The sequence below is a fragment of the Tamandua tetradactyla genome, chromosome 2, assembly GCF_023851605.1.
Source record: "Tamandua tetradactyla isolate mTamTet1 chromosome 2, mTamTet1.pri, whole genome shotgun sequence".
NCBI lineage: Eukaryota > Metazoa > Chordata > Mammalia > Pilosa > Myrmecophagidae > Tamandua > Tamandua tetradactyla.
In genome coordinates this window covers 75,070,988-75,097,009 of record NC_135328.1, presented here as the reverse complement: position 1 = coordinate 75,097,009, position 26,022 = coordinate 75,070,988, and the positions used below count along the sequence as shown (strand labels likewise).

The 26,022-nt window shown below is 39.7% G+C and overlaps 1 protein-coding gene and 1 long non-coding RNA gene across 7 annotated transcripts in view; both read right to left on the bottom strand.

Moving 5' to 3' along the window:
• LOC143673484 (uncharacterized) overlaps positions 1-26,022 on the bottom strand; it is a 112,780-nt gene that overhangs the window by 24,822 nt on the left and 61,936 nt on the right. The window contains exon 5 of one of the 6 annotated variants that reach the window (XR_013170400.1): positions 11,778-11,902. The exons of 4 other annotated variants lie outside the window; for them this stretch is intronic. This is a non-coding gene — a long non-coding RNA (uncharacterized LOC143673484). Of the gene's footprint in view, positions 1-11,777; positions 11,903-22,757; positions 23,386-26,022 lie in introns of those variants that run through there. One more of the 6 variants, XR_013170398.1, reaches the window with a different exon arrangement.
• IFNE (interferon epsilon) lies at positions 9,905-11,663 on the bottom strand. The gene has a single exon (XM_077134181.1). The coding sequence runs from the start codon at positions 11,447-11,449 to the stop codon at positions 10,868-10,870; it is 582 nt and encodes a 193-aa protein (XP_076990296.1). The 5' UTR covers positions 11,450-11,663; the 3' UTR covers positions 9,905-10,867.

Here is a 26,022-nt window from a genome sequence, read left to right as displayed (position 1 = left end):
TTGCAATAGCATCCACAAAGCTTTGTGTCCTGCTGTGCAGCACATTAAAATGATTCAAACCTGACATGGTGGCATGTTCTGTTTCGGAAGCTGCTTGGCTGTTTTGGAAGTTGCTTGGCTGAAGGCTGTGCTCCAGTGCCATGGGTGCAACAGCTTTCCTGGTGCCAGAACAGGGACTTGACTGAACTGGTGCAACCTGCAACACCAAATCAGATGCCTCTGGTTCCCAGCCTTCACTGGATCGCCCAGACCCTTGGATTGCCAGCATCTGTCCGCCTATTGAGCGAACCCAAGATGACTCTGACTAGTCGGGTGACAGAGACACCCTAGGATCATCAGGTCTCTGCTGGCTTGAACCATTCCTGTTGGGACCACTGGTCTCTGTTATCTGTCTGATTATGGATTCACATGACTGGGTGAGTAGATCCGTTTTCAGGGATGCCCTAGGATCTCTCACAAACCCTCTGAATAAAACCAGAATTGGGTTCTCAGTAAAAACTGTTCTGTAACTAACCTGTTTAAATGGGAAAACCTGTCTAAAATGGGAAATAGCCAGTCCTCTCCAGGAAATGGGGAACCTATCATGCCCCTAGAATGTGTGCTGTAAAATTGGTCAAAACTAGGAAAAGGAAGGTCTAAGAGAAAAATGATTAAATATTGTAATGTAATATGGCCAAAATATGATATTGCCAGTCTGCCAAAATGGTTGCCAAAAGGGTCTTTTGATGTGACTTGGTTAAAAACTTGGATAGCATGGCTAGATGAAACTGGGAAGCTTGAGAAACAGTCTTACTGTATGGTTTTCAGGAATACCTCCTATGGCTTCCAATTCAATTCCCTCCCGTGTAGCCCTTCTGAGTCTTTGTTAAAATCTCTGGCCCCTAGGTGCATGGGTGGTTCAATGATAGAATGGTCGCCTTCCAAATGGGTTTGATTCCTGGACCATGCACCCCCCCAAATAAAAAAAAACTCCAACTCCTGCTGAGGCCCACAGTCCTCCAATGGTACCAGTTGCCCAACCCTCAGCTACTGTCGAGTCTTCCAGTTTCCCACCGCCTTACCTGTCAGCCTCAACCTCTGAAAAACCCAAGCCGTGGCCTACTAGACTGTAACCCTTAGTCCCCCTAACCAAGGTAATTCCCTCTGCCGGGGTAGGGGGGCTCCAGCCACAGTTCGGCTGTATTCGCATCAGGAATGGGCACCCACAGAGGTAGCCAAGCGAGCTGAATTAAAGGATAAGTTCTCTACCCAGACCCAATTGGTGGTAGAAACTATCCGAACTCTCTTCACCATTCATAAGCCAACCTGGGAGAATCCTGGCTAATCTGGTATGTTCGGACATAGAAATCTCTCAAACTGTTTCAAATGCCCACGGACCAGTGAGCTCCCAAGTTAGCATTGCCCTCTACGGGCCATTGGATGACCAGTTCAGTTGGGAGGTCAGTCCAGACTGGGATCTTAACGATGACTCCTGAACTCAAAATGGCCAAGCCTGTGTCTCCCCTGTTCAGAGCTTGGCTCATTTCGAGCCCTCTTCTAACAGGGCTTAGAAGCCAGCATAGTTCTCAGCAACAACGGATCCTGGGTAGATGAATGTCATCAGGATGTAGAAGAAACCCCAACCCAGTTCCTCCAGAGACTCAGGGATGCAGTGCGCACCCATACCAGCGAAGATCCGATGGCCCAGCAGCTGAGCCAGTTTTAAAACACCTGTTCTTAACCCACTCCACCCCCGACATCCATTGTCAATTAACTAAAACACCTGCTGGGGTTGGAAACACACTGCCCCCTCTTTTAGAAGAAGCTCAGAAAAGCTTCCAGAATATGCTGCTAGAAAAACAAACGGTCTGGAAGGCCCTGGTAATGGCAGTCCAAGTCTCCAATCAGGGAAACAGAGGAGGCCAACAGTCAACTGTCAGCTTCCAGGGAAATGGCCATCAGTCAAAAGGGTGAGAGGGAGGTGGCCCCCTCCTGGTACCCAACCAATGTGCCTACTGCCAACATACTGCCCACTGGGAAAATTCCTGCCCAGCCAAGTAGCACAGGGGGCCAGTTACCGGTGGCCAGAAAAACTCTGCCATTCCTCATAGCCAGTGGCACTGCCATGTCTGCTGTCTGCCAGCCCCTCCCAGTGCCTGTACCGTCCACCTTATCAGTCCAGGGGGCTACAGGAAGCCAAACAGTCTCCCACTTCAAGAGCACCCCCATCTACAGTCAAACTCTTGGGGAAACTGAAAATAATTTTCTGCCCACATCAATCTAATGGGCAGAGACCTCCTGTGTAAGACTCGAGCTCTCATCTCCTGTGAGACTGATGGCCATATCACTGTAATTTTTCAGCAGGGAACAGACTTCTGGAGAGGGTCACCTCACCCCAGCCCGGTCATGGTCACCTCCCTGTCCTTGGTCTCTGACCTGGTTAACCTCCAACTCTGGGAGACAGGACTCCCCGGACCAGCTGTCACTGCCACTCCCATCGACATCACTCTCAAGCCAGGAGTTCAACTCATTCACCTTCACCAGTTTCCTCTCCACAATAACCTTATCCCCATTCTCCTGGAAGTCATCTCCCACCTGCCTGAAGGAGGAATCCTAGAACCATGCCCTGTTCCTGACAGTTCATCGAACACTCCCATCCTGGCCATCAAGAAAAACAAACAGTGAAGTCTGCACGGTACATGACCTAAGAGCAGTCAACGTCTGGACAGTAGATCTTCTACAGCTGGTTCGGACCCCTACACTCTACTTAGCACCCTGAGCCCCCAACCTCACACTACACGGTGTTAGATTTGAAGGATGCCTTCTTCTGTATTCCAGTGGACCGTGAAAGCCATCCCATCTTCACATTCACCTACTTCTCTCAGCCTGACTGCCCTCTCCAAGCCACCTGGGCCAGATTCAAGGATTCAAACCCTCTCCTGTCTTTGCTCGGCCAAGCTCTGGCTGCTGATCTCTGAGAATGGGACTTTTCCACCAGAACTCAAACTTCTTCAGTATGCAGATATTCTGCTCTTGGCTTCTGCTGCTTCCACCTGTGCTCAGGCCACCATCTCTCTGCTAAATTTCCTATGCAAATAAGGATGCCAGGTGTCCCAGAAAAAGGCTCAAATCACTCAAGCCAAAGTCTGGTTCCTCAAGCATGACCTTGACCAAGGAAAACGCCTGCTAGCCCCTAAATGAGTAAAGTCCACCTGCAACATCCCTGTCCCATCCACAACAAAAGAACTCAAGTCCTTTCTTGGCCTAACCGGCTACTGCTGACTCTGGATCTGGGACTATGGAACTCTGGGACTATGGAACCAGCTACTGCTGACTCTGGATCTGGGACTATGGAACTCTGGCCAAGCCCCTTTACAACATTCTAATACAGGCAGAAAGCCTTCAACCCCAAACACTACCAGCCCCCACCAAAGGTGCTCGGCGGGTTCATCAACTTAAGGAACATCTCTCCTCAGCTCAGCTCAGGACCTGCCTGACCCATCAAAACATTTCCAGCTCTTTGTGGTGGAAGGAAGAGTGCTGGCCCGAGGATCCTCTGTCAAGATTCATCCTATAACCCCAAAGGCATTTGCTTACTTCAGCAAACAACTTGACTCCACTGCCAGCGGACAGCCCTACTGCCTACAGGCCATTGCTGCAGCTGCTTTGCTTGTGTGGGAAGTTCAAAAATTCACCTTCTGAGGACCTCTAATCGTCCTGTTCCCCCATGCTACTCAGACTATTCTTGAAACCCAAGGACCTACCTGAATGACCAGTAGCCATCTCCTCAAATGTCAAGCCATTCTTCTTGAACATCCAGAAGTTACCCTACATGGTAACTAACTAAACCCTGCCAATCCTCTTGCTTCTACACTCTGCGGATCCAGAAATTCCCAGTCATGACCTGCAAACTAAGCCCTGAGAGGGTCTCTTGAAACACCCCCCCCCCATTCCTAATCCTAATCTTCAGCTATACACTGATGGCTCCAGTTTCACTAAAAATGGCACCAGGTACACTGAATGGGCAGCTGTAAATGACTCACTAAATACTGTGGCCAGCAGTGCCTCTCCCCAAATGCATCTGCCCAAAGGGCAGGCCGTCATCTCAGGCCCTACATCTCAGACAGGGCCTCTGAGTAAATTTGTACACTGACAGCAAGTATGTCTCAGGAATCCTGCATGCCTTTGCTCAGTTATGAGAAGAAAAGGGACTGCTCGATCAACCACTATCCCCAATTAAACATGCGAAGGCAGTGTCTCACCTCTTCACAGCAGTTCTTCTCCCGCTCAAAGTTGAACTTGTTCACCTGCCCAGCCACCAAAAAGCTGATATCCCAGAGCCCAGAGGCAACAATGTTGCAGATCACGCAGTGCAGGCTGTCACCAAACTTCCAAGGGCCTCAGTCTATCCTGTCATTTCTCTTCCCTCAGAGCAACCTGAAACTCAGCTGAAAATTTAAAGCAGGCAGCTTGGGAAGGTTTGAAAGTGACATGGCTAATCCTCCCTAATACCAAACATACTTGCAGTCCCAAGCTTCTACTCTGGACTCTCTACTCCAGAATGCATGATTTACACCACCTGGGAGAAGAAAAACTCCTACAAATGTGGCTCCATTACTTTAGGTCATCAGCACCAGTACAACCCATTCTCCAGCAGCTGGTCACCCATTGCTCTGTCTGCTAGAAAACCACCCCGCCAGCCCAACTAGAGCCCTGAGAAGCCAGAAAGCATTTGTTCAACCCATCCTTATACCCAGGTCAGCAATGGCAAGTAGACTTCACCAAACTGCCTCATGCCCTTGGCCACCGCTACCCTCTGGTATTTGTCTGCTAGTTTTCTGGCTGGCCCTAAGCATTTCCCTGTTGGACTGCAAAAGCCCATGAGTATGCCGCCATCTGTTAGAAGACATCTGCCCCAGATGGAGAATTCCCGAGCACCTAAACTCTGACCAAGGACCCCACTTTGTCACCTCCATCAATCAGCAAACTGCCAAGGCCCTGAACATTGACTGGAAATTGCATTCTCCCTATTACCCAGGCCAGTGCCATGGCTGAAAGAATGAATCGGACTCTAAAAGCTCTCCTAACAAAAAAACCTGTCAGTTTTAGGCCTTAAATGGCCCAGGGCACTGCCCCTAGCCCAGACCACAGTCTGCCTATCCCCCAAAGGGAAACTGGAGCTCTCCCCTTATAAGTGAGTGTTTGGCAGACCTTGGCCTTTCTGTAATCACCTGAGGGGGGAGGAAATAATAGTAGGCGATAAACTTCTATCTATCATCTATCTATCTATCTATCTATCTATCTATCTATCTATCTATCTATCTATCATCTATCTATCTATCTATCTATCTATCTATCTATCTATCTATCTATCTATCTATCTATCTACAGTCTCTTATCCATGTACTGTCTGTAGTCCATTCTGCCTCCCTACAGGAAAAATCTCTCAGCCTTGATGGACCAGTCCACTCTCTCCAGCCTGGTAACTGGGTTGTCATCGGAAAATGGGACAAACAGCCACTACATCCCCAGTGGTCAGAAACTCACCAGGTCCTACTAACTGCTGATGCTGCTGTCAAGGTAGTCAGACACAGCTCTTGGCTTCATCACTCCAGAGTCAAGAAAGTTCCGAGCCAGAACACTAGTTGGCCCAGCTCTGGAGACTGATACCACTGACAGCCTCGGGTTCCTGTTCCACTGAAAGAATCTGGCTGAACAGCCCAAGCTATCCAGTCATCAGCATGAGTCCTTGGTACCTGATCCTGATCTTCCTGCCGGCCCCCCCATCCTCATTCCAGTAACCCCTGTACCCCGTGCATCTCTCAGGTGAAACAGGGAGCCCAGGTAACCTCATACCGTCTCTCTTATCTGCAGCTCAGGCCTCATATAAACTGCCTATGCCTCGTGAGGGGGGGAGCTGTGGAACTTGCCATAGGCTATCAAAACGAGCCATAGTCAGTTCGCAGCCATTAACTCTAAGAGAGTCGGTCACATACACAAGCCTGCAAGTCCCTCATGCATGCACAGCATAAGGGTCAATAAGTAAGTAAAAACATCTCTGTCTAGCTCCAATATGGTTATAACTCCTAACTTGCCTGATGATTGGTCCATGATGCATTTCCTGAATGTTGCCGCATCTTGCTATGAATAAACCCTGTAGCTACTTATACCTCCTTTGTCCCGAACTGCAATGGCACCCGCAAAGTTTTGTGCTCTGCTGTGCAGCAGATTAAAATGATTCAAGCCTGACCTCTGCTGTTGTGTCTTGTTACCGAAGCAGCTCGGCTGAAGGCTGTGCCCCAGTACCAAGGATGCAACAATAGAATAGCCAAAAGGCGCCATCTGAAATCACTGAAACCCACTGAATTGCAAGTTGTTAAAACCCTCATGACTGGCCCTGCTTTATATCCCCTTATCCTATTTTACTCTAGAGTCACATAATTACAAAGACAATGTTATTTAAGGAACTTAAGTTAGCTGAACTAACCATTCTCTTGCTCTTGTAATGTTTAGCTTAGTTCTAGCATAGTCCCACTCCTTTATATTCGTAAATTGTAGCTGCTTATTCTTGTTATTGTAATGGTAACAACTCTGTCCCCATCCCAGCCCCCTTGTTTGAATCTGTAAAAATCTCCAACCCCTTAGATTGGGGAGACAGACACTTAGGCCACTAGGCCATCTGATCTCCTGCTTTGTGTTTAGCAACAAACTCGTCCTCTCTTTGAAACCCTGGTGTTTCAAGAATTGGTTATTTGAGCACATTAGGCAGAGAACTCCCAGCTTTGGCTTGGTATCAGTAAATCAGGCTTACATCTTGTTTAGATGGTAATGAACTCAATTTTGTATATATTGAGTCTGAGGTACCAGGGGAACATCCAAAGGACATGTCTAGGAGGCAATACAATTGATATGATAGCCCAGTATGGTTTAGCAAGTTTCATCAACAAAACAAAACAACTTCAGCAAGTTTCCATTTCCTTTAAATGCCAGAGGACCAAATATAAATAGTCTGATCTTTATCAATTAACACCAGCTAACTTCTCCCTTCTTATGCCAACTTCCTCATTCCTAAGCACCACCTGCTCCTACTTTGTAAGATGTCTGTAGGTGAAATGGAAACTTAATGTCAGCCAATCAGAACTTTTTCCTCACTTGCTTCTGCATTTGCTCTATATGAGGCTCTCCTGTCCACACCTTTGGTGGAGCTTCCTTCTACTTTCCGAATTGGATGCTGTGCAATTCATTAATCCTCAATAAAGCTGTGACATGCTAATTGCATGAAAAGTTCTTATTTTATCAGCTTCAAGCGACAAGTTTGTACCAGTTGCATAAATATTGGGGTCATCTTTGCATTTGTGGTAGTTGATGTCATTGATATATAAGATTTTATGCAGAAAATGTGTCATATGAGAAGGAAGCTGGGGACCAAGCCCTAGGCAACACCAATATTTATACATTTTGCGGGAAAAAAAAGAAATTTTCTCTTGGTGAACCCTCAAATCTATGCTGTCTTTTTCATATTGAGGGGGGGAAATTTCATAGCTATTTTAAATTGAGGCTCTGAATAGTCTGTCGACAGAAAAGTAGATTTTCCAGTTAGATGACAGTATTGATTAGAAGAATAAGGCTGATAACAGCCAACAAATAAATTAAGATTCACACTTACTCTTTGGAATGTCTAACAGTAGGGTTGGGGAGCCTGAAAGGAACGTTGCCTGGGTAGAAAGAACAAGCTTCTTCACCTTGTTGATTTTACCTTGCCCTAGAATCTGGTCCTTCCTCTTGCAGACTTGGTCCATGCATGAACAAAGAGTAACCCCATTCCCAGAGACCAAAGTCTAAACAGGAATGATAAGATAGTACTATCCAATGAGAAATGTGACTGTCACAAAGACCAGGGTATTAGGAATCCATTAGTTATAGTTCTCTTCTTTGAACAGTGCATGGACATATGTTACTTTTCTATGACACTTGTTTTCCCATGTTTCTATGGATGACTTGTTGTAATAAGATCCCACTAGACTAGAAGTACTTCTTTTTTAAAAAAGTGATATAGATATTGTGCAATTTTGCTCGGATTAATTCAGTGTTTATTTTGTGCTTCAATTTTCTTGAGGATTTTCTTTTTTTCTCCAGTTTTCAGTGTCCTGAGAAAGGTCTCACTGTATCCCTCATGTACTAACAAGACCATCATCCTTGGCACAATGAGGCACTTTTTTTTAATTTTCAAATGTTGCCCTGCAGTGGGATAGCATATGAGCAGGTTTTAGAATCTATTTCTGTTTTTAATTTACTGATTCTAGTTTTAAAGTTCCAAAAGGGCAAATACATTTAAAAGTAAACAACTTTTACTTTGTGCAAGGCACAAGCTGTAGTTAATTCAATGAAGCTAAATGTTTGGGAAAACATTAGCAGGTAAAGAATTGGTTTAGCCTCTAAATGTGATTATTATCTGCTATACATTTTCATTGACAGCTTTTCTATTCTATTCCTATCAGTTCTTAGAACGGAAATGTCCAGAGGAGAAAAATGCCCTTTCTTTAATTCAAGACTGTTGTGAATTTGAGTAAGGAAAGCCAGAAGCAGATTTCTCTTTCCCATCTCCCACCACCTTTTATTATTTTTATTACTTATCATTATTATTGTCATTTTCATTACTGTTTTGCAAGGATATTTTATATTGTTGTTCATGTTTGTGGCATTCAGGCTTTTGAGTCAGGCAGTTTCAGCATAGAATCTTTTCTCTGGCATTTGCTAGCTCCGTGGCTTGCTGCGTCACTTTGAGCAAGTTACTTCACCCTTAAAGCTTTGTTCTCTTCACCTAGGAAAAGGGAATAATGGAGGAAACTACCTTGCAAGGTTGATTTGATATATTAAATAATGTGTTAAATAAAAGATTTGGCCCTGAAAATTTCCTGGTTCAAGGAAGAACGAACAAATAAAATTCTACAGACCAGAAGAAGCAGAATGACCTGTATTTGTGGTTGAGCATGGCAAGTTTTTCTCTTCCCTCCACTGCACTACTCCTTGGTGAATTTTGCAGGAGTTCGCAAAGACTTCCTTCTGTCTGCCAGCCTCTGCCACCAGTCCCCTCTCACTCTCCCAAGTGAGGCTGTCTCACTTCCAGGATCTTAGTCATCTCCTACTCCCCCTTTACAAACCAAATCTGGAAGCACTGGCAACCCTTAATATATTTACTAACTGACACACTAATTAAGCTGAACTTCGGAATGTGTTTTGTTCCTCTGCAAGCTTTGAAATTCAGTAATAACTTTCACCTCAAAGTATAAAGTTGCAGAATTTGCACGAGAATTGGGGGCCATGGCTCTGCTATGCTTATCCTGAGCAAATGTGTGCAAGGAAGTCAGTGAACTTCAGTTCCGCTGGTCTCACATTTGTCCCATGGTGATTTCTGAGAGTTCCTGGCTGGAAGCGCTAGAATGCCTTTATTGTTAGCATTTTCCAAAAGCAGGAACCCTCACTCCTGGCACAGATACTCTTCTCTCAACCCTCTGTCCTCCCAGCCATCACCACCAAAAGCAGACTGGCTCAGTCCCCATTTTTCCTAATTTCCACCTAATGCCTCCTTTCAACAGCAAAACCCCTTATTCATATTTCTGAAAACTGACTGGTTAAATAGATTTTAATTTATTATTTTAATTTGGAGCAGTCACATGATTCAAATTAATATGTTAAAAATATGCTGTAGGGTGGGCCAACAGTGGCTCAGCAAGCAGAGTTCTTGCCTGCCATGCCGGAGACCCGGGTTCAATTCCGGGTGCCTGCCCATGCAAAAAAAATAAGCTGTAAAATCTCTCCCAACCCTCTCCTCCTCCCACACATGCCCCTCCTCCAAATACAATCATTGTGATTTAGTTCTTATATATCCTTATTGATATATAAGCAAGTATAAAAATTTGTTCTACATTTTTACCCTAAATAATAGCATTTTATGTACACTGTTCTCCAAGTTGCCTCTTTCTACTTTTTTTAGTACTTTCTCCAGTAAATAGCATTTCTTTGTATGAAAAATCCTAACTTTCCTCTAATTAGAAGAAATTCTTATCTTTTAATATTACAAATAATGTTGCATTGATGAACACTGTGCATAAGTCATTTCACACATATCCAAGCATTTCTACTGGATTCAGATCTAGAATTGATGGAGCAAAGGCTATTGTGCATCTAATTTCGATAGATGTCATCAAATCTCTGTAGACAGAGATAATACCAATTTCCAGTTCCTTCCCAAAGTCTTGACAAGAGTGTTTTTATCATACTTTGGACTTTGACCAATCTAATAGGTTACAAATGGCTTCTTAGTTTTAATTCATATATTTACAATTATGAGTGAGGTTGATCCTCTTTTCAGGTGTTCAAACTGCAAACTGTCTGTTCATATCCTTTGGCCATATTTCTAATGTGTCACTTGTGACTAAAATATTCAAAGTACAATGATATTTTGGAATGACCATTATTCCTAGCCTTTTTCATTATTTCTACCAAATTCTGGCAAAGAAGAAAATTGATGGAATGAACATCCCATGTTAAGGAAAGTATTATTACTACTCTGGAGAACATAGTTCATTATATCTACCTAGCTAACTTACATGAAAATACTCCCATTTGACTAACCATTTGAATAATGAAATATAGAATCAATTTGAATTCATAAACAATTGAAAACAGAAAATATAAAGTGACATTACTAAATAAAACAATTACGATCACTATAGAAAATCTTAAAGCAGATAAATATACATACTACACAATGAAAGGAATACTACTATCTTATGGCAAAAAGAAATGATAGCATTTGGAGAAGCCCTTTCATCCTCCATCTACCCTATGGTTTTAAAGCTTGCAGTCAGCTCTTGCTTCCTCTTGTTCAAGAGTCCACTCCTTGTTGGCTCACCTTTCCTGTGAGTCTGAAAACAGAGAACAGGCATCGGTTGATTTCTACCTGGACAATGGTCCAGGCACAGCTGCTGTATTCCTGGTTTTCCAGGTAGTTATGGATCCTTCGGAAGTATGTTTTAACCTGTAACCTTAAGTTCTCACTGCCCAAGGTGCCACTTTTCTCTTCTGCTTCCAGTCCTATGCGTTCCTCTAGGTGTTCCAGCTGTTGATGAAGCTCAGTGAGGAACTTCTCCACCTGACTTTCCTCCCAACTGACCAGAGAAATATTTTCCCTGAAGAGGTTGACGATCTGTTGAAGTATCTCATGAAGAATGGCCACTGCATGTCCTTTCTGGTGCTGGTGAGGATTCACTGACATCTGGGGAAGCAGGAAGTTTTTCCTGTATGGTAGACACTGCTGAATCGATGAAGTTTGCAATTTATTCAAGAGTTTTAAACTCTCTCTGTTCACTCTTCTTTGTTGGAAGAGAAGCAGTTTTAGTTCCAGGGAGAAGAGAGTGTAAGAGGCCAGCAGCACCAACACAATTTCAAAGAAGTGCTTAATAATCATGGCAAAGGTCAAATAGGCTACTTGTCTCTGTTCAGATGTCGTAAAGAAAGCTCCAACTCTGGTGAATGTTTGCCTTTAAAGCATTTTAGATTTTTCTGGGAGGGTTCTGTTGTTTTTGTTTCCTAATGCTGTCACTTCAACTTTACACTTTAGCCTTCCTCATTCCCTTTTTTTTTTTTTTGTGGGCATTTCCTCACATTTCTCATTATATTGACAGTTTGAGGAAGTAACCAAATGAACTTGTTTCATTATATGCCTTCCGTAAGATGAGTATAGAGTAGTCATCTAAAAAGATTTCTATTACTCTATTTATTATGCACACATTTTCACTCAAGACAATGTGCATTCTAAATATTTAGTCAAGCTTATTAAAGTTCTTCTATTGAAATTAAGCATTAAAGTAAAACCCAGCAGTCTCTCATGGAGAAATATTTATCAGAGGTTTGGCAGCACCTATAAGGGATTCAAGGGCAACAATTAAAATCCATAAAAATTACCAAAGTTCAAGCTGAAATGTAAATTGGCACAAATGCTTGAGAAAATTCATTAAAAAATATATATCAGCAAGCTTAAATTGTTCATACCCTATCCAAGCAGTGAAATATCTAGGATTCAAACCTAATGAAGTAATCTGAAGTAAAGGAAAAAATAGCAAAATGATTGTTATAATATTATTACCATGGCTGAATATTAGAAAGACCTATAGATCCAACAATAGGAGGTCAGATTAAAATTGGTACCTCTATATAATGAAATGCTATATAACGACTATAAAAAATTAAATTATATATAGAAGAGAGTAGGGACAGGTGGTCCATATTTCTGAAGATACCAAAAACTATGGTAAAACAATATGAGTGTCTTTATATCAGTAATGCCTCTTGAATTACAAAGAACCGGTTCTGTGTTCTGGTCTTCCTAAATATGGCCCCAGTCCACCTGTGTGATCTCCCACTGTTGCTCTGAAGGCAGTGTGGAGGAATTCAAACTCCAGAATAAGTAAATGACTCACTTTTCCCTTCATACAGCTAGTGCTTGTGTGTCTGTGTGGTGTGTGTTACTGATGATGCTTTAGCTGTTGTTTTCCTCCTTCCCTAGTACACGTCTATGCAAGGACTAGTTGTCCTTCAGGCTCAAAACTCCCCCAAAGAGTTATATATTATCTCTCCTCTGCTGTATGCCTACAGTGCTTTGTACCTCCTTTAAGATACCTTTCTTGTTCTGTTGTATATTTGGTTATTTATTTACCTGTCTAACAACCACTCAAAGTTAAAATCTGCTAAGAGTGTAAAATAAACACATCTTTTTATTGTCTATACAGTTATGGTATGTGCTTAATAAACATTTGTTGACCTGAAGTGAATTAATATATTCTACCACATAGTAATACAAGAATCGTATCTTTGACCATTTCTCTGCAGGCAATTGGTAAGTGAACTCCTAAGTGTTGAAAACATTTTGTAAACCTTTACGATCTCATGATATACAAGCTCGGTTGTAGGTTTGGTATTAAGTTGAAACAACCTGAGTTGGCATGCACCATGGAGGGCTCTTTTCCTATGCATAGTTAAATTGCATTCATCAAGTTTTCTAATATTATGAATGCTGTGGAATTTGCACTTTCAATTAAATTAAAAAACTATAGAAATCTCTTATCTGAGCTAACAAGGTAAACAGACTGTAAGCTTTTGCCAAGGAGTGGGAGTTGGGAAGAAAATATAACTTCACACTAGTGATAAGAGGGACAACTCTTGTTCAAAGGTAGTATATTATATCATGTTAAACCTTGTGCCCATGACTACAAGCTTAATTTCTAAACTATGCATAGTTTGCAATAGACAGCATTCTGCCAAGCATGTTTTATTTGGAAAATCATAAAATTTTTCAATTACCCAATAATTTTGTAATAATTGCATCAGGGTTACTAGTTATTTAATATCTATCTACCTCCAGCATTCCTTTACTTGGGATCACGGAGTGTGGCTGGCTGACAAATGTCTGGATGCATCATTCACTTTTTCAAGCTACTTAGGCAACCACTGACTGCAAAATGACCTAGTCACTAAAGGGAACTCTTTCTAGCTGGCTGGAGGAAAAGCCAAGTGCTTAAGCAAGGGATAGAGTAAAGAAGGAAATCTATTGTATCTTGTTACCCAAATTTTAGAATTTAGGTTTTGGAGTCACAAAAACCTAGATTGAAATCTTCTCTCTACAACTTATTAGTTGTGTGGCTTTGAGCAAGTTACATAGTTAACCTCTCTCTATCTCAGTTTTTTCATCTGGAAAACCTAACTCATAAAACATTTTTGAGGATTAGCAGATAAAATGATTATAAATAAAAATCTAATGTGGTGCCTAAAATATGATAATTCTCTTCCATTTAACAAATGACTAACTCGGCTACATACTTTTGGGGATTCACAGATAGAATACAATATTTTTTTAAGATAAGATTTGATAGATATGAAAATTTGGATTTTTTTATCTGCTTGTGACTCTTTTGAGGTTAAGATGAGTTTCTCTTGGATTCTGGAATAGTGTAGCCTTTTTATATCTGAATAATTTTATGGTGGCAGCAACTCTAACAATATTTTTAAAGTATCCTGTGGCTTGCAAGAGATCATCTGGTTTAAATACACTAGTTGAGAAGTGTGGATCTTATAAAAAGAAGGAAGAAGAAAGGGTAGAAAAGATGACAAATAAGACAGAGAGAGAAAGAGATGGAAAGCAAGTGGCAAGTGCCTGTAAAAGACCTCTGGTAATTTATAATACACAAAAGAAACACCATTTGTTTCAATGGCATTCTGCTTAATCAATGTAGGCAACAGAATCTTGACCTGGTCTCAAGATAAATCTATAAATCTTTAACAAAAAGCTTCAGAAACAGTATTAAAATAAATTCAGAATATCCAAAGTGACTCTACTGAATGAGAATATGAGCTCTGACCTACAATCAAGACTTTCACATCATTTTCATTTAATTGACAATAATGATCTAAAAATGTGTTGTTTAATTTTGAAATATTTGGGGATTTTCCAGATAGCATTTCATCATTAATCTCTAATTTAAATCTGCCGTGGTCAAAAAATATATTTTGTATCATTTCAATCCTTTTAAATTTATTGAGGCTGATGTTGAATAGATGTTTAGAGTTATCAGTCTCTGTTGAGCACTGAGTACTACATCCTAAGTGACACGGGTACCATGTGTTGAAAAAAAGCTGAGTGTGTGCATATGTGTGTGAGTGTATATGTACGTGTAGGGGTAGGGCAGGGGGTCTAGGATATTCAAGGCCCTTGAAAGGGCAAGGCCTAGAGAATGGCTCCCTCTTGTTAAATCCTTCATGCTACTGTCATTCCACTGAGGAAATCAATGGAACAGCATCTGGAAGACAAAAAAAAAAGCTAAGTCTTAAACATTAATGAGTATTAGAAAATCTTTGAAAAAAATTGAATAAATGACTAATGGTGGCTATCTTCGCTAGACTTGGCTTTGTCAGTGTATTTTAAATTTACTGTATAAATAAATATGTTTATTTTTTCACTTTTTCCATAAATTATCATTATTGTAAATCTGGAAAGTGTAGTGTTGTAATTAAAATCCTGATGCCCTCTGTGTATTTAAAATATACCCAAAGTACCACAATAATTTTAGTTAGTAAGTAGGGATTTAAAATTCAACCAGTGGATGGCAGCATAAAATCAACTACTTAGAGCCTGGGTCAGCAACACATTGCTTAGACTAAATGAATTGCTTCAAAATATAGAAGGTCACTAATCTCTCTAACTCATATCAAGACATCTATTGGTTGGTGATGCTACGTACTTTCCTTTTTGTCAACAAATGTCTACTGACCCTTTATTAAGCTCCTAGCACTGTTCTAGGCCAGTTCTGTGAATCAGAAACAAAGATTTCTAGATGGAGCCTAATGGGAACTGGGGGACCTGGAAGAGGAAAACAGTGAAGTATAAGCAAACTATATAGCATATAAGTAAATAAAAGTAGATCAGAATAAGAACAATTGGGACCATCTTTTCTTTCCAAAGTTACTGACCCCCTGGCTGTTGAACTTCACGTGTCTATAGACTATAGTGAACGGCTCTACGTATAACTTCCCAGTGCTCTCGTGGTGGTATCTTTGAGGACAAGGACTGAGTCTTCTCCTCTCCAGGTCCACAGCATCTGGATGTGCCTGGTCCATGATGGGTGTTCAATACAAACCCAAGTTAGTGAAATACAGGGTTTTTGTCCACACAGAAGATCAAACAGAAGAGGCCTTAGGAATCACCTCAACCTAAACCTCACCTTTTATACACGAGGAAATTGGGACCCTGAGAGGTTAAATCTGTTACCCAAGGACAAACAGAATTGAATCTAGAACACAAATCTCCTAACCTCAAACCTAGGCCTTTCACCATTGTATCATAAGGTTGCAAGAACAGGCCATCTAACCTCCATGGCCTAAAATATAGCATGTTAATGAAAATGGTTTTTCTAGCCTCATAACCCACTGTTTTCCACTTTTATCCTTTGCTTTAGTAATACTCAACTGCATGAGGTTCCCAGGCAATGCCAAGACTTTATGCTTTGGCATATGCTATTGTCCTGGATGCTTTCCAGTTTGGTAAACTGTTTTTCCTTCCATTTCCTCTTGTGAAACCTGCCTGGACTCCCACACTTCTTGCCTTCCTCACTCCCCCGCCCCCAGTACAGTTAAAGCTACATCTCTAAATCAATTAAAACAATTTTGTAACTCATTTTGTGTCCCACTTTGAGGGTCTTACTTTACAACTTAAGGTTTTATTAAGGCCTATTTTATCTTGTTCTCTCATAATAGCTAATGAATCTCATAGCACCTTGCTAAAAATTAATAGTTAAGTCTCATTTTTTGAGATCAAATAGAAATAAAATAGGTAGTAATTCCCATTTAGCTATACATATGGGCAAAATCTTCCCACTATTAATCTTTTATTGAGCAAATATTTATGGAGCAGAAACTTTCCCAACGCCATGTTTGCAACTGTAGAATCAAAACTGAACAAAACAGTTACTCTCTTTAAAGGAACCAAAGTATAGTAAATAAAACCAATAGAGTCCATTTTATGGGTTTTTAAACGAATTTTAAAATTTAACTTCTAAAAAAGTAAAAGTAACTTTAAAATGTACCTTAAAAATCTGAGCATACAGATGTGGCCTCATTCTCTCTAAGCACAACTCTGCAAGTGAAATCATTGCCCTCTGCACTACATAGGACATGACATCCAGGGGTGAAAGTCTCCCTGGTGAAGTGGGAGATGACTCCCAGGTATGAATCCGACGCTGGTACCATGGAATCAACAATTCCATCCTGATCAAAAGGGGAACAAGAAGTGTAACTAATAAAGTATCAATGGCAGAGCGAGTTCAAATAGAGTCAAAAGGCTGCTCTGGAGGTTGCTCTTACGCAAGCTTCAGTTAGAACTTGCTACCTATCATAACCTGCCAACCCCTAACCAGGACCATTCCAGCCAACCCTAAAGAACACCTAGGGCACTATATAAGATTCCACAAGGGTTCCATGCACGAGAGTAACTTTCCAGAAACCTACAACCTCCAGATGGGCCCCCGGTCCAGATAAGTCCTGAAACCTAGAGGGCCCAGCCTCTCCAGAATATCAGACAGTTCCATCTCCCTACCGCATATTAGTGACAGACCCTTCCAACATGAAAAAATTTAGAATGGCCACAGCTCAAACACCCCTAAAGAGAGGGATGGAAAGATCAAAAGGTGATGGTGGAGTTATACAGTGAAGATAGGATATAACACATGAATATGATTGCTGAATCATTAAATTGATATTTCTTTTTATTACCAGTATCTTAGAGCAGCTAGAAGTAAAAACCTAAAATTGTGGAATTGTAACCCATGTCAAACTCTAAAATATATTCTACAACTAATTGTGGTGCTGTGCTTTGAAATTTATTGCTTTTTTTGTATATATGTTATTTCTCACAAAAAGAAAGAAACTAACAAAAAATACTTTATTGACAGCTGATCAAATGGTATTTAAGTTTGTATTTAATATTTAGGATTTCAGAAACTCTGCTATCTGAATTTGTACATTTTTCCCTTGTTGCCTTAATTTGAAATTGGTTTATGAAAATTACTATGCAAACACAGGTTTTACAATAATTATTTGGATACTTTATTTAAATATACCTAAATATATTTAGGATAACTGACATATCCATTTTTGGCGATTCTAAGTGTATTGTTTGTTTTCTTAAATAAAAATATTTTTTTAAAAATCTGAGCATAAAGGTATAATGGGAAAAATGTAATCTCCCTTGCCCATTTTGAAGGTTTCTTATTAAAGCTGCCAGAAATTTTTATGAATTTTCTAATTAAAATAAAATACATTTATAGGCATTAATACATTTTTATTTACAGAAATGGACTCATACTCTGTTCTGAGCTTGCTTTTTTTTTAAAAAAACTGTCTTGTAAATTTTTCTGTGTCTGTATATAAACTTAATGAGCATAGAATATTCCATTGTATGGATGAACTTAGCCAGTTCTCTCCTAATGGACACCTAGGTTGTTTCCCGTTTTTGCTATCTTAACCCTTGTACTTAAATTTTGTCATGATTTTGTGAGTGTGTTTGTAGGCTACACGCCTAGCAGGAATCAATGGGTGAGAATATCTTAAAATTCTGACAGATATTGACAAGTTTTTCACAAAAATAATTAGTTGTACCAACTAATTCTAAAGATAAAGGGCAGCTGAGAATGTATTGGAGTAGGGAAAAGGAGACAGGAAGATCATTTAGGAAATTATTGCAATGATCCAGTAAGTATAGAGTGGTGGTTAGTGATGGGATGTTTGCTATAGGGATAGAGAGAAATAAAATTAAAATATTCCTAGAAGTATGATTTGATATGACCTGGTGAGTTACTGGAGTCAATGGGACTCTTAAATTTGCAATTTTGGGTAACTGATAGGATAAGAGGAGGAAAAATGTGTATCTTTGTGGGGAGAGGGCAAAGATACTGGGTTTAATTCTGGATATACCAGGTTTGATGTACCTGTGGTTCATTCCAGGGAACATGGGCAGGTAATTATATATATAGGCCTGGGGCTTAGGACAAAGATGCTGGTTAGAGATATATATTTGAGAGCTATCAGCTTACAGATAATGATTGAAACTACTAGAGTAATTGAGATCACCCAGGCAGGATACAGAGTGGGACGAGCAAACAGCCTACAATCAACCTTTGAGGAACACCAGTATTTAAGAAATGAATAGAATGGGAATAAAGACTGTCTAGATCAGTGGAAGGAAAACCAGCTTTTGAGAAGGAAGGACAGTCTAACAGCGTACAACACCGTGAATGGATAAGCCAAGTACCTGAAAACACAAACTGGAGTTAATGACATGGGAGTCATTAGCGACTTTGATAAATAACATTTTAATGGAGTAATAAGGGTAGAAGCCAGATTCCAGTTCTTTGAAGAAGAAATAGAAAAAATACAAATGTAGGCAATGCCAGCACAAGTTTGATCACGACATAGGGGGGGAAAAAGTGGGAAGTTCAATCTTGGAAGGCAGGTTTATTTTTAATTTTGTTTCATGTTTAAAGTAAGAAAGACTTGAGCATATGTAAATGTTGACATGAAAAAACCAGTAGAGAAGGAGGAAGAGATAGAAACAGAATCACTATGATAGGTTTGTTCTTTAGCAGCAAAGAAGGAAGAAAGAGCAGGCATTGATGCAGGTCAGAGTGCAGGTTTGAAAAAGTTTTGTTCTGATGATTTCTATTTATTTTTCCTGGTGAAGTAGAGTCTAGATTATCTGAAGGACCATCTTGGAGATAGTCACTAACTATGAGCTAGTCACACCTATGACATGGGCACAAACATCTGTGAGATGTTTTGCTCATACTGTAACCACACAGCCCAGCACACTATATTTTTGGTCTGGAATATAGTAGGTATTCAATAAAGACTCAGTAAATATTGGATGAATAAATACATTTATTCAATAAGAATGGGAGAGCTATATTACGTTTGAAGGGAAGGGACAAGATTTAGGGTTGTGATAGAAAGGAATGTGAGGAAGAGTTGGCTGATAGCATGGGAAAGCAGCATTAAAGAAGTTTTTGTGTAGATTGGAGACCATAAATTAATAATAGCACAATCTGCTTTTTTTGAACATAAGCAGAAAAGGTCCACAGTCCATCTAGGATTTACCTTGCTAGTTGTGATTCAACTGAATGACAATGAAATAAGGGACTCTAGGATATTAATAAGTGAGCAGAAGTATTGGAAGCTGGGATCTATAACATATGGATTTGGATTGCACCTAAATAATCAGTATAGTGACAATGTAGTTCTGCTAAACCTCTGATTATATTTCACAGATGCCTTCCTGTTTTCTCTCGTCTTTTTTTATTAGAGACATTAAGGGTTAACAGAAAAATCATGCATAAAGTACAGCGTTTTCATATACCACACTATTATTAACACCTTGCATTAATGTGGTACATTTGTTACAATTGAAGAAAGCAGATTTTTATTGTTGTACTGTAACTGCAGTCCATAATTTGCCTTCGTGTTCACTGTTTGAGTTGTTTAGTCCCATGGATTTTTTTTTTTATTTTATTCTAGTAATGTATATACAACCTAAAATTTCTCTCTTTTAATTACAATCAAATACCTAATTCAGTGCTATTAATTACGTCCACAGTGTTGTGCTAGTATCACCACCATCCAGTATCAAAACTTTTCTATCATCTCAAAGAGAAATTCTGTACAATGATAATAATGTCACTCATGTATTCAAATTCCATCAAAATAATAGCCACCACTTAGTGATATATGTTACGTATGAGACACGTCTCAAAGAGCTTTATATATTTGATCTCCATCATCTCCTTCTTTTCTTTCCCTCCCAAGCCTTGGCAGGAGCTTTGGTAAAATATAGTAAATCGGCAGAGATTCTATTATCATAATAATGCATCAAAGTTACTTTGTAAGTTTTCCAGATGAAGAAAAAGTCTTGTCATGTCGATGTTCCATTCTGACAAAATTTTAAAAGATAGAAACGTTTATCTTAGAAACTGACAAAGGGACACTGACATTCTTCAAAGGTGTAGGCAAGTATGGCCATCATGATCTTGAGAATATTTCATCATGTGGCCAGTGCAAACCAGGAATTTAAAAGGGAAGAGAGATTGAGACAGGGAAAATGAAGGGGAGGAGATGAGAGAGATGGGACGCTGGGCAGCTTTTCAAGCTGGAGTGTCTGTGTACTGAAGGGAACCGCAAAGGAAAAAGTGAAGGAATGGTTTGCATGTCTTCCGAACTTCACGGGTGTTCAGTGTTGATTAATGGTAGTATTGCTTTCTTTCTGGTAGCAGACAGCACGCCCACGCCTGTAGAAATTTATTTATTTAGTACTTATAACCCTTACTATGAACTAGGCACTAAATGAATTATGACTATTAATTCATTTAATCTGTAGAACTACCTTATGAAGTGTGATTTTTGTCCCCATTGTACAAATAAGGAAACTGAGACCCAGACATATTACATCCAAATATATACATTACTAAGGGAATATATATATATAATGTTATTTCTAATCTTTACAGTATTCTTGAGATGTAGGTGTTATTATCCCCACTTAAAAAATGAAAAAAAAAAAAAAGAAAAAGCCTGTGATTTCCAGAAACTAAATAACATTTCCAAACATTGCAGGGATTTTGGTCATGAGGAAGTCACAGGGTTAAGAATTACCCTCCCATTGTCAAAAACTATAAAATCAGAAAAAATACAGGACACAATATGTGAGATAGAAAAATAGGAGACTTTCTGCCTGGAGGCAAGTTCTAGAGAAGAAATCTTGGATAATATCCCTGAGTTGAGGAGATAGAGATCAGAGTCTAGGGAGGCCAAGGCAGCTAAAATCTGTAGGTAAGAGAATGAAAAAAGGAGGAACTTACCCAGGGGGAGAGTTCTAGAAACCTGCCTAGGGGTCTTCTTGAGTCTTTGGCTGAATACTAATTTGCGCATTTTTTTGGTAAAGCCCCTCAAGGCCCAGCAAGCACAACCTCCAGAGAAAGAAAGATCAATAGGGAGCTTTAAGCGAAACAATCTGAGCGCACATTAAGGGCTGGAAATCATTCAAGTTCCCTTCAGTCGCGTGGGGGAGACCTTGTTGAATACAGAGGGCATACAGTAAAGACACTAAAAAGGTCACATCTTAAATATGGGGCTAAATTAGTCCTAAAGTAAAGACCACTCTAGAGCTGCCTTAAAAGAGCATAGTAACAAGACTCGAAAGAATCAAACTAATGTAATTGCGTGCCAGAATAAAGGTGAATACACTAGAGAAATACAATAAAAGCCAGCACACAAAAACATAAAATTTTAATGTTTGACAGCCAATAAAAAATTACTAGACATATATAGAAATAGGAAAATGTAATCCATAATCAGGAGAAAAATGAACTAATAGAAAGTTAGCCAACAAAGATATTAAAAGAGCTATCATAAATATGCTGCATATGCTCAAGGATGTAGAGGACAACAAACATGAACATAATGAGGAAAGACATGAAAAACAAAAAAAAAACAACCAAAGAAATGAAAGATGTGAAAAAATACATGATCTGAAAGTCACTAGGTGACATTAACAGCTAAACACAAGAGACACACCAAAGACAGTCATAAGTTGAATTAAAAGCCAGCTCCATGCGACTCTAAGGCCTGTATTGTTGCCATTTTCCCATGGTGCTTCTCATTTTATGTTGCTCTTTCAAAAACCACAGCTAACAACAAAAGCAGAAATATCATCCAGGCAGAGGGACCATGAGGAGACGGACAAATGTAAACATGAAACAGCTTCAGAATTAAAGCAGGCACAGGCTCAAATTCTAGTTCAGTAATTGATCAGCTAGGTGAGCTTGCACAAATTGCTGAAAACTGAGTTCACCAACTCTTCTGTAATATCAGGACAGAATTGGTACTGCACACATAGCAATAACTGAGATAACGTGAGAAAATATTTATCGCCTGCTTGGCACATAGGCACATAAATCTTTGTTCAAAAGTTGGCAGAGGAGAACCCTTAAATTCTCCCCCTGGGCTCAAGAAACTAAATAAATATCACTGATTGGAAGGCCTGAACCTTGCTCAGGAAAAGCTGTGGTGTGTGTGTGTGTGTGTGTGTGTGTGTGTGTGTGAGAGAGAGAGAGAGAGAGAGAGAGAGGGACAGAGTTTTGGGGTGAGGGTTCCTGGATGCCAAGAAGACTATTGCACCAAGCTTCTGGCCACTTTTAAAGCCAATGAGCTGATGTGAGTGAATATATTTCCCACAAGGGTAGAATGGTATATTACCTCTCTGGCCTAAAAAAAATTAACAGGTATTCGAGGTGGAAATGACTACAGAAAAGGATCTGCCAAAATATCTTAGGACAAGTAGCCAGCTAAATTTATATTGAAATTAATGCTCTGTTTTCCCCTTAGAGCCAAATGATATATTAGAAACAATGTTTTACACTGTGATAGAAGTGGTTAGAACTTGGCGAGTTAGTAACCTCAGCTAGCCTCCACTTTTGTAAAACAGGCATGCTAGTAATGATCTTGTAGAGTAGTTAGTTATAAAGATGAAATAATACAACACATATAAATTGCTGAATATTAGCAATTTAATATTTATTTGGTCCCTCCATTCTTGGAGCTCTTTTCCCCGAGTCATACTTACATCATTTCTTTTAAATTTGTAATTTTAAACAAATTTTATTTATAGTCTTTCTTCTTAATTTTTAAAATTATTTCTTGATCTTATGAAATTCTTCTTACATGGGAACTGAACTAAAACCTCATCTCACTAGGCATGTGGGGTCAACTCCCTCCATTTAGACTTGCCACTTCTCCATTTCTTGAAGAAACCTTTGAGGGAGTAAAAGAGAAGAACACCAGAGAAGTTGCTGTAAACTTCCTAAAAGCTTTGTCACATTTGGGATTCATTAATCTCTGAGTTTCGACAGAGAACTCTGTTGACTTTACTCCCTGATAGAGCAAAGAAAAAAATAAACCAGACTATAAAATATTAAAGAGTTGAAACCTTTGCCCTTTGCCTTCTTAATCTGGCTGACATTTTTCAAGGCTCTAAGCAATTATCAAGTGACGGAGTTGTCTACAATCAATACTGCTTACCTTGTGTAACCACCAGAAATCAGATATGAAGACTGGTGCCTGACCTGGCCCAAAGATTAATGAGTTTGCAGAGCAGTGCAGTCTGACTACCTGGTCACGCCTTTACCTTGGCACACCCGGCAGCCAGGGCTGGAAAGCTGACTCGTCTGGAGGCTATGGTTACAGGAAGTGCTCAGATTGGTGCAAGTGTTTCCAACAGACCAGAGATGGAGAGCGTATCCAAATGACCTACAGACTGCCATGCCAAAAACCCAAGTTCACCTGAATGTCTGGTAAAAATACTTTGGTGAGCTAAGATAAAAATTGTCTTACATAAACAAGGTGCTCTTCTAAAAAAAAAAAAGGATAAAAAACAACTAAAAGCTAAGTCAAGATATTGCTGCTTTAAAAAAATCATTATTAAATGTGAAAACTAGAGCTGGAAAGTTCTTTAAAGGCCTAAAAACTGTGCCTGGAGTTTGAAGAGGGAACAGGAGTAACAGATTTATTTAAATTCAATTTCAATTATTTTTCTGGGCTTAATTATACTTATTAACATTGGATCAATTTATCTTCATGATCGGTTTCCTGAGGACACCCTACTTTGACTCCATCTATCCGTGTCAAACTTTGCTCTGACTAACCTAGGAAGTCTGTGAAATCCAATCTGTGCTGCCTTGGGTCATATGTGAGTGCAAGATGGGGGAGGGCATTCTAAAGTTGTGAAAACCTGGAGTGGCCCCTCTTGAAATTTGAACAGATGTCTCGGCAATGGTAACATACACCCAACAAGAGGGAGCAATTGGGACATGGGTGGAGCAAGCTGGAAAGATGTTAAAGTCTTTGATTAGCCTCCTGTGAGGTGACATTTCTCCTCTTTTAGGAAGGAATAAAGGTTTTCTTTTTTAAAAAAAATCTTTACACTCAGAAACAAGTGTCCTCTTTGTCACTGTGAATGTGCAGTTGATAGCCTCAGTCATATAATGAAGTCATTCATTTACCTTGGGAATTTAAGCCGAGCCTCTTCCTACTCGTTTCACCCATCCCGAAGGTCAGAGCGAGATTAAGATCACCTTGAAATACACTGACTGCTCTGGCTCGTGTGTAACTGATACCTCGAGATGGTTTAATTATATCAGTTTCTGAGGCCCTTGGATTGGTTTTCTTTTACACCACAAGCATGCATAATATTTATGTACAAAGCAGACAATAACACTTTCAAAGAAGATAACATTTTGTAGAAAGGAGAAAACAGACTCAGAAATCGGTGCCAGTCAGCTGTTACTTGGGATTGTCTACTGAGGCACAAGTATTATAGTATAAGACATTGAGGTGGTGTCTTGATATTCCAGAGGCCAAGGATACCCACCATTTTATATTTATCCTTGGACTTTTTTTTTAATAAGCATGTTTTATTTGTTCAGCTTATACCATCAGAGCTGAAAACTACTGTTATTTCCTTAATCAGGGAAATCAATCTAAAACACATTACAGGTGCTTTTTAAACAATAGCAATTTAAAGGGATGATAACAGCAGGCATTGATATATTTTTTTTCTTTTAAAAACCTTCAGACTATAGGAAAAACGTGTGACCAAAAGCATTATGATTATCCATTAAAAATTTTCATCAGTACCTGTACCAATTTAGGTGACATTATAGCAAGAGCCAAGAATTAGTGAAAGACCATTTATATGTCATAAGGAATGATACACAGTACCAATCCTTACAAAAGTCATTGTCAATGAAAACCCTGTAAGTGTTCAAAAGGTATCTAAATAATTCACATTAAATACAGAAGCAGTCATCTAGATTACATCCTGTATTTGTGCATATTTTTCCAAAAGTGCCAATCAAAGCTAATTTTGCATTTTGGCTTTGTGTTACACAGTACCAGCTGTTAAAAAGCTATTTGCATGTTTTTAACCACAGTAGTTTAGTCAGATAATGAAGAATGCTGTGTCAAAACTGGTAGCCAGTCTTAAATGTGTGATCAAGGGCCCATGCATAATTTGGTATACATTCTAAATGTTCAGTGCTCCAATTTAACTGGAAAAGCTGTGACATGCAGTTGTTCTGCCAAACCCACTCTCCTCCTTCCATCTTCCTTTCGTGGGGTATATTTTAATTTCTTAATTACCTCTGAACAACTCTAGGGCTGCTTGTAGATTTTATTCCAGGTCAGAAAAGTCAATCTTGCTTTTTCCAAATCACTTCAAATAATGACTGAGATATCACCTGTGCTGGTTTGTAAGGATTATGTACCCTAGAAAAGCCATGTCTTAATCCTGACCCATCATGTGGAGGCAGCTGTTTCTTTTAATCCCTATTCAGCACTATAGGGTAGAAACTGGATTATCTCCACAGAGATGTGACACACTCATATTGTGGG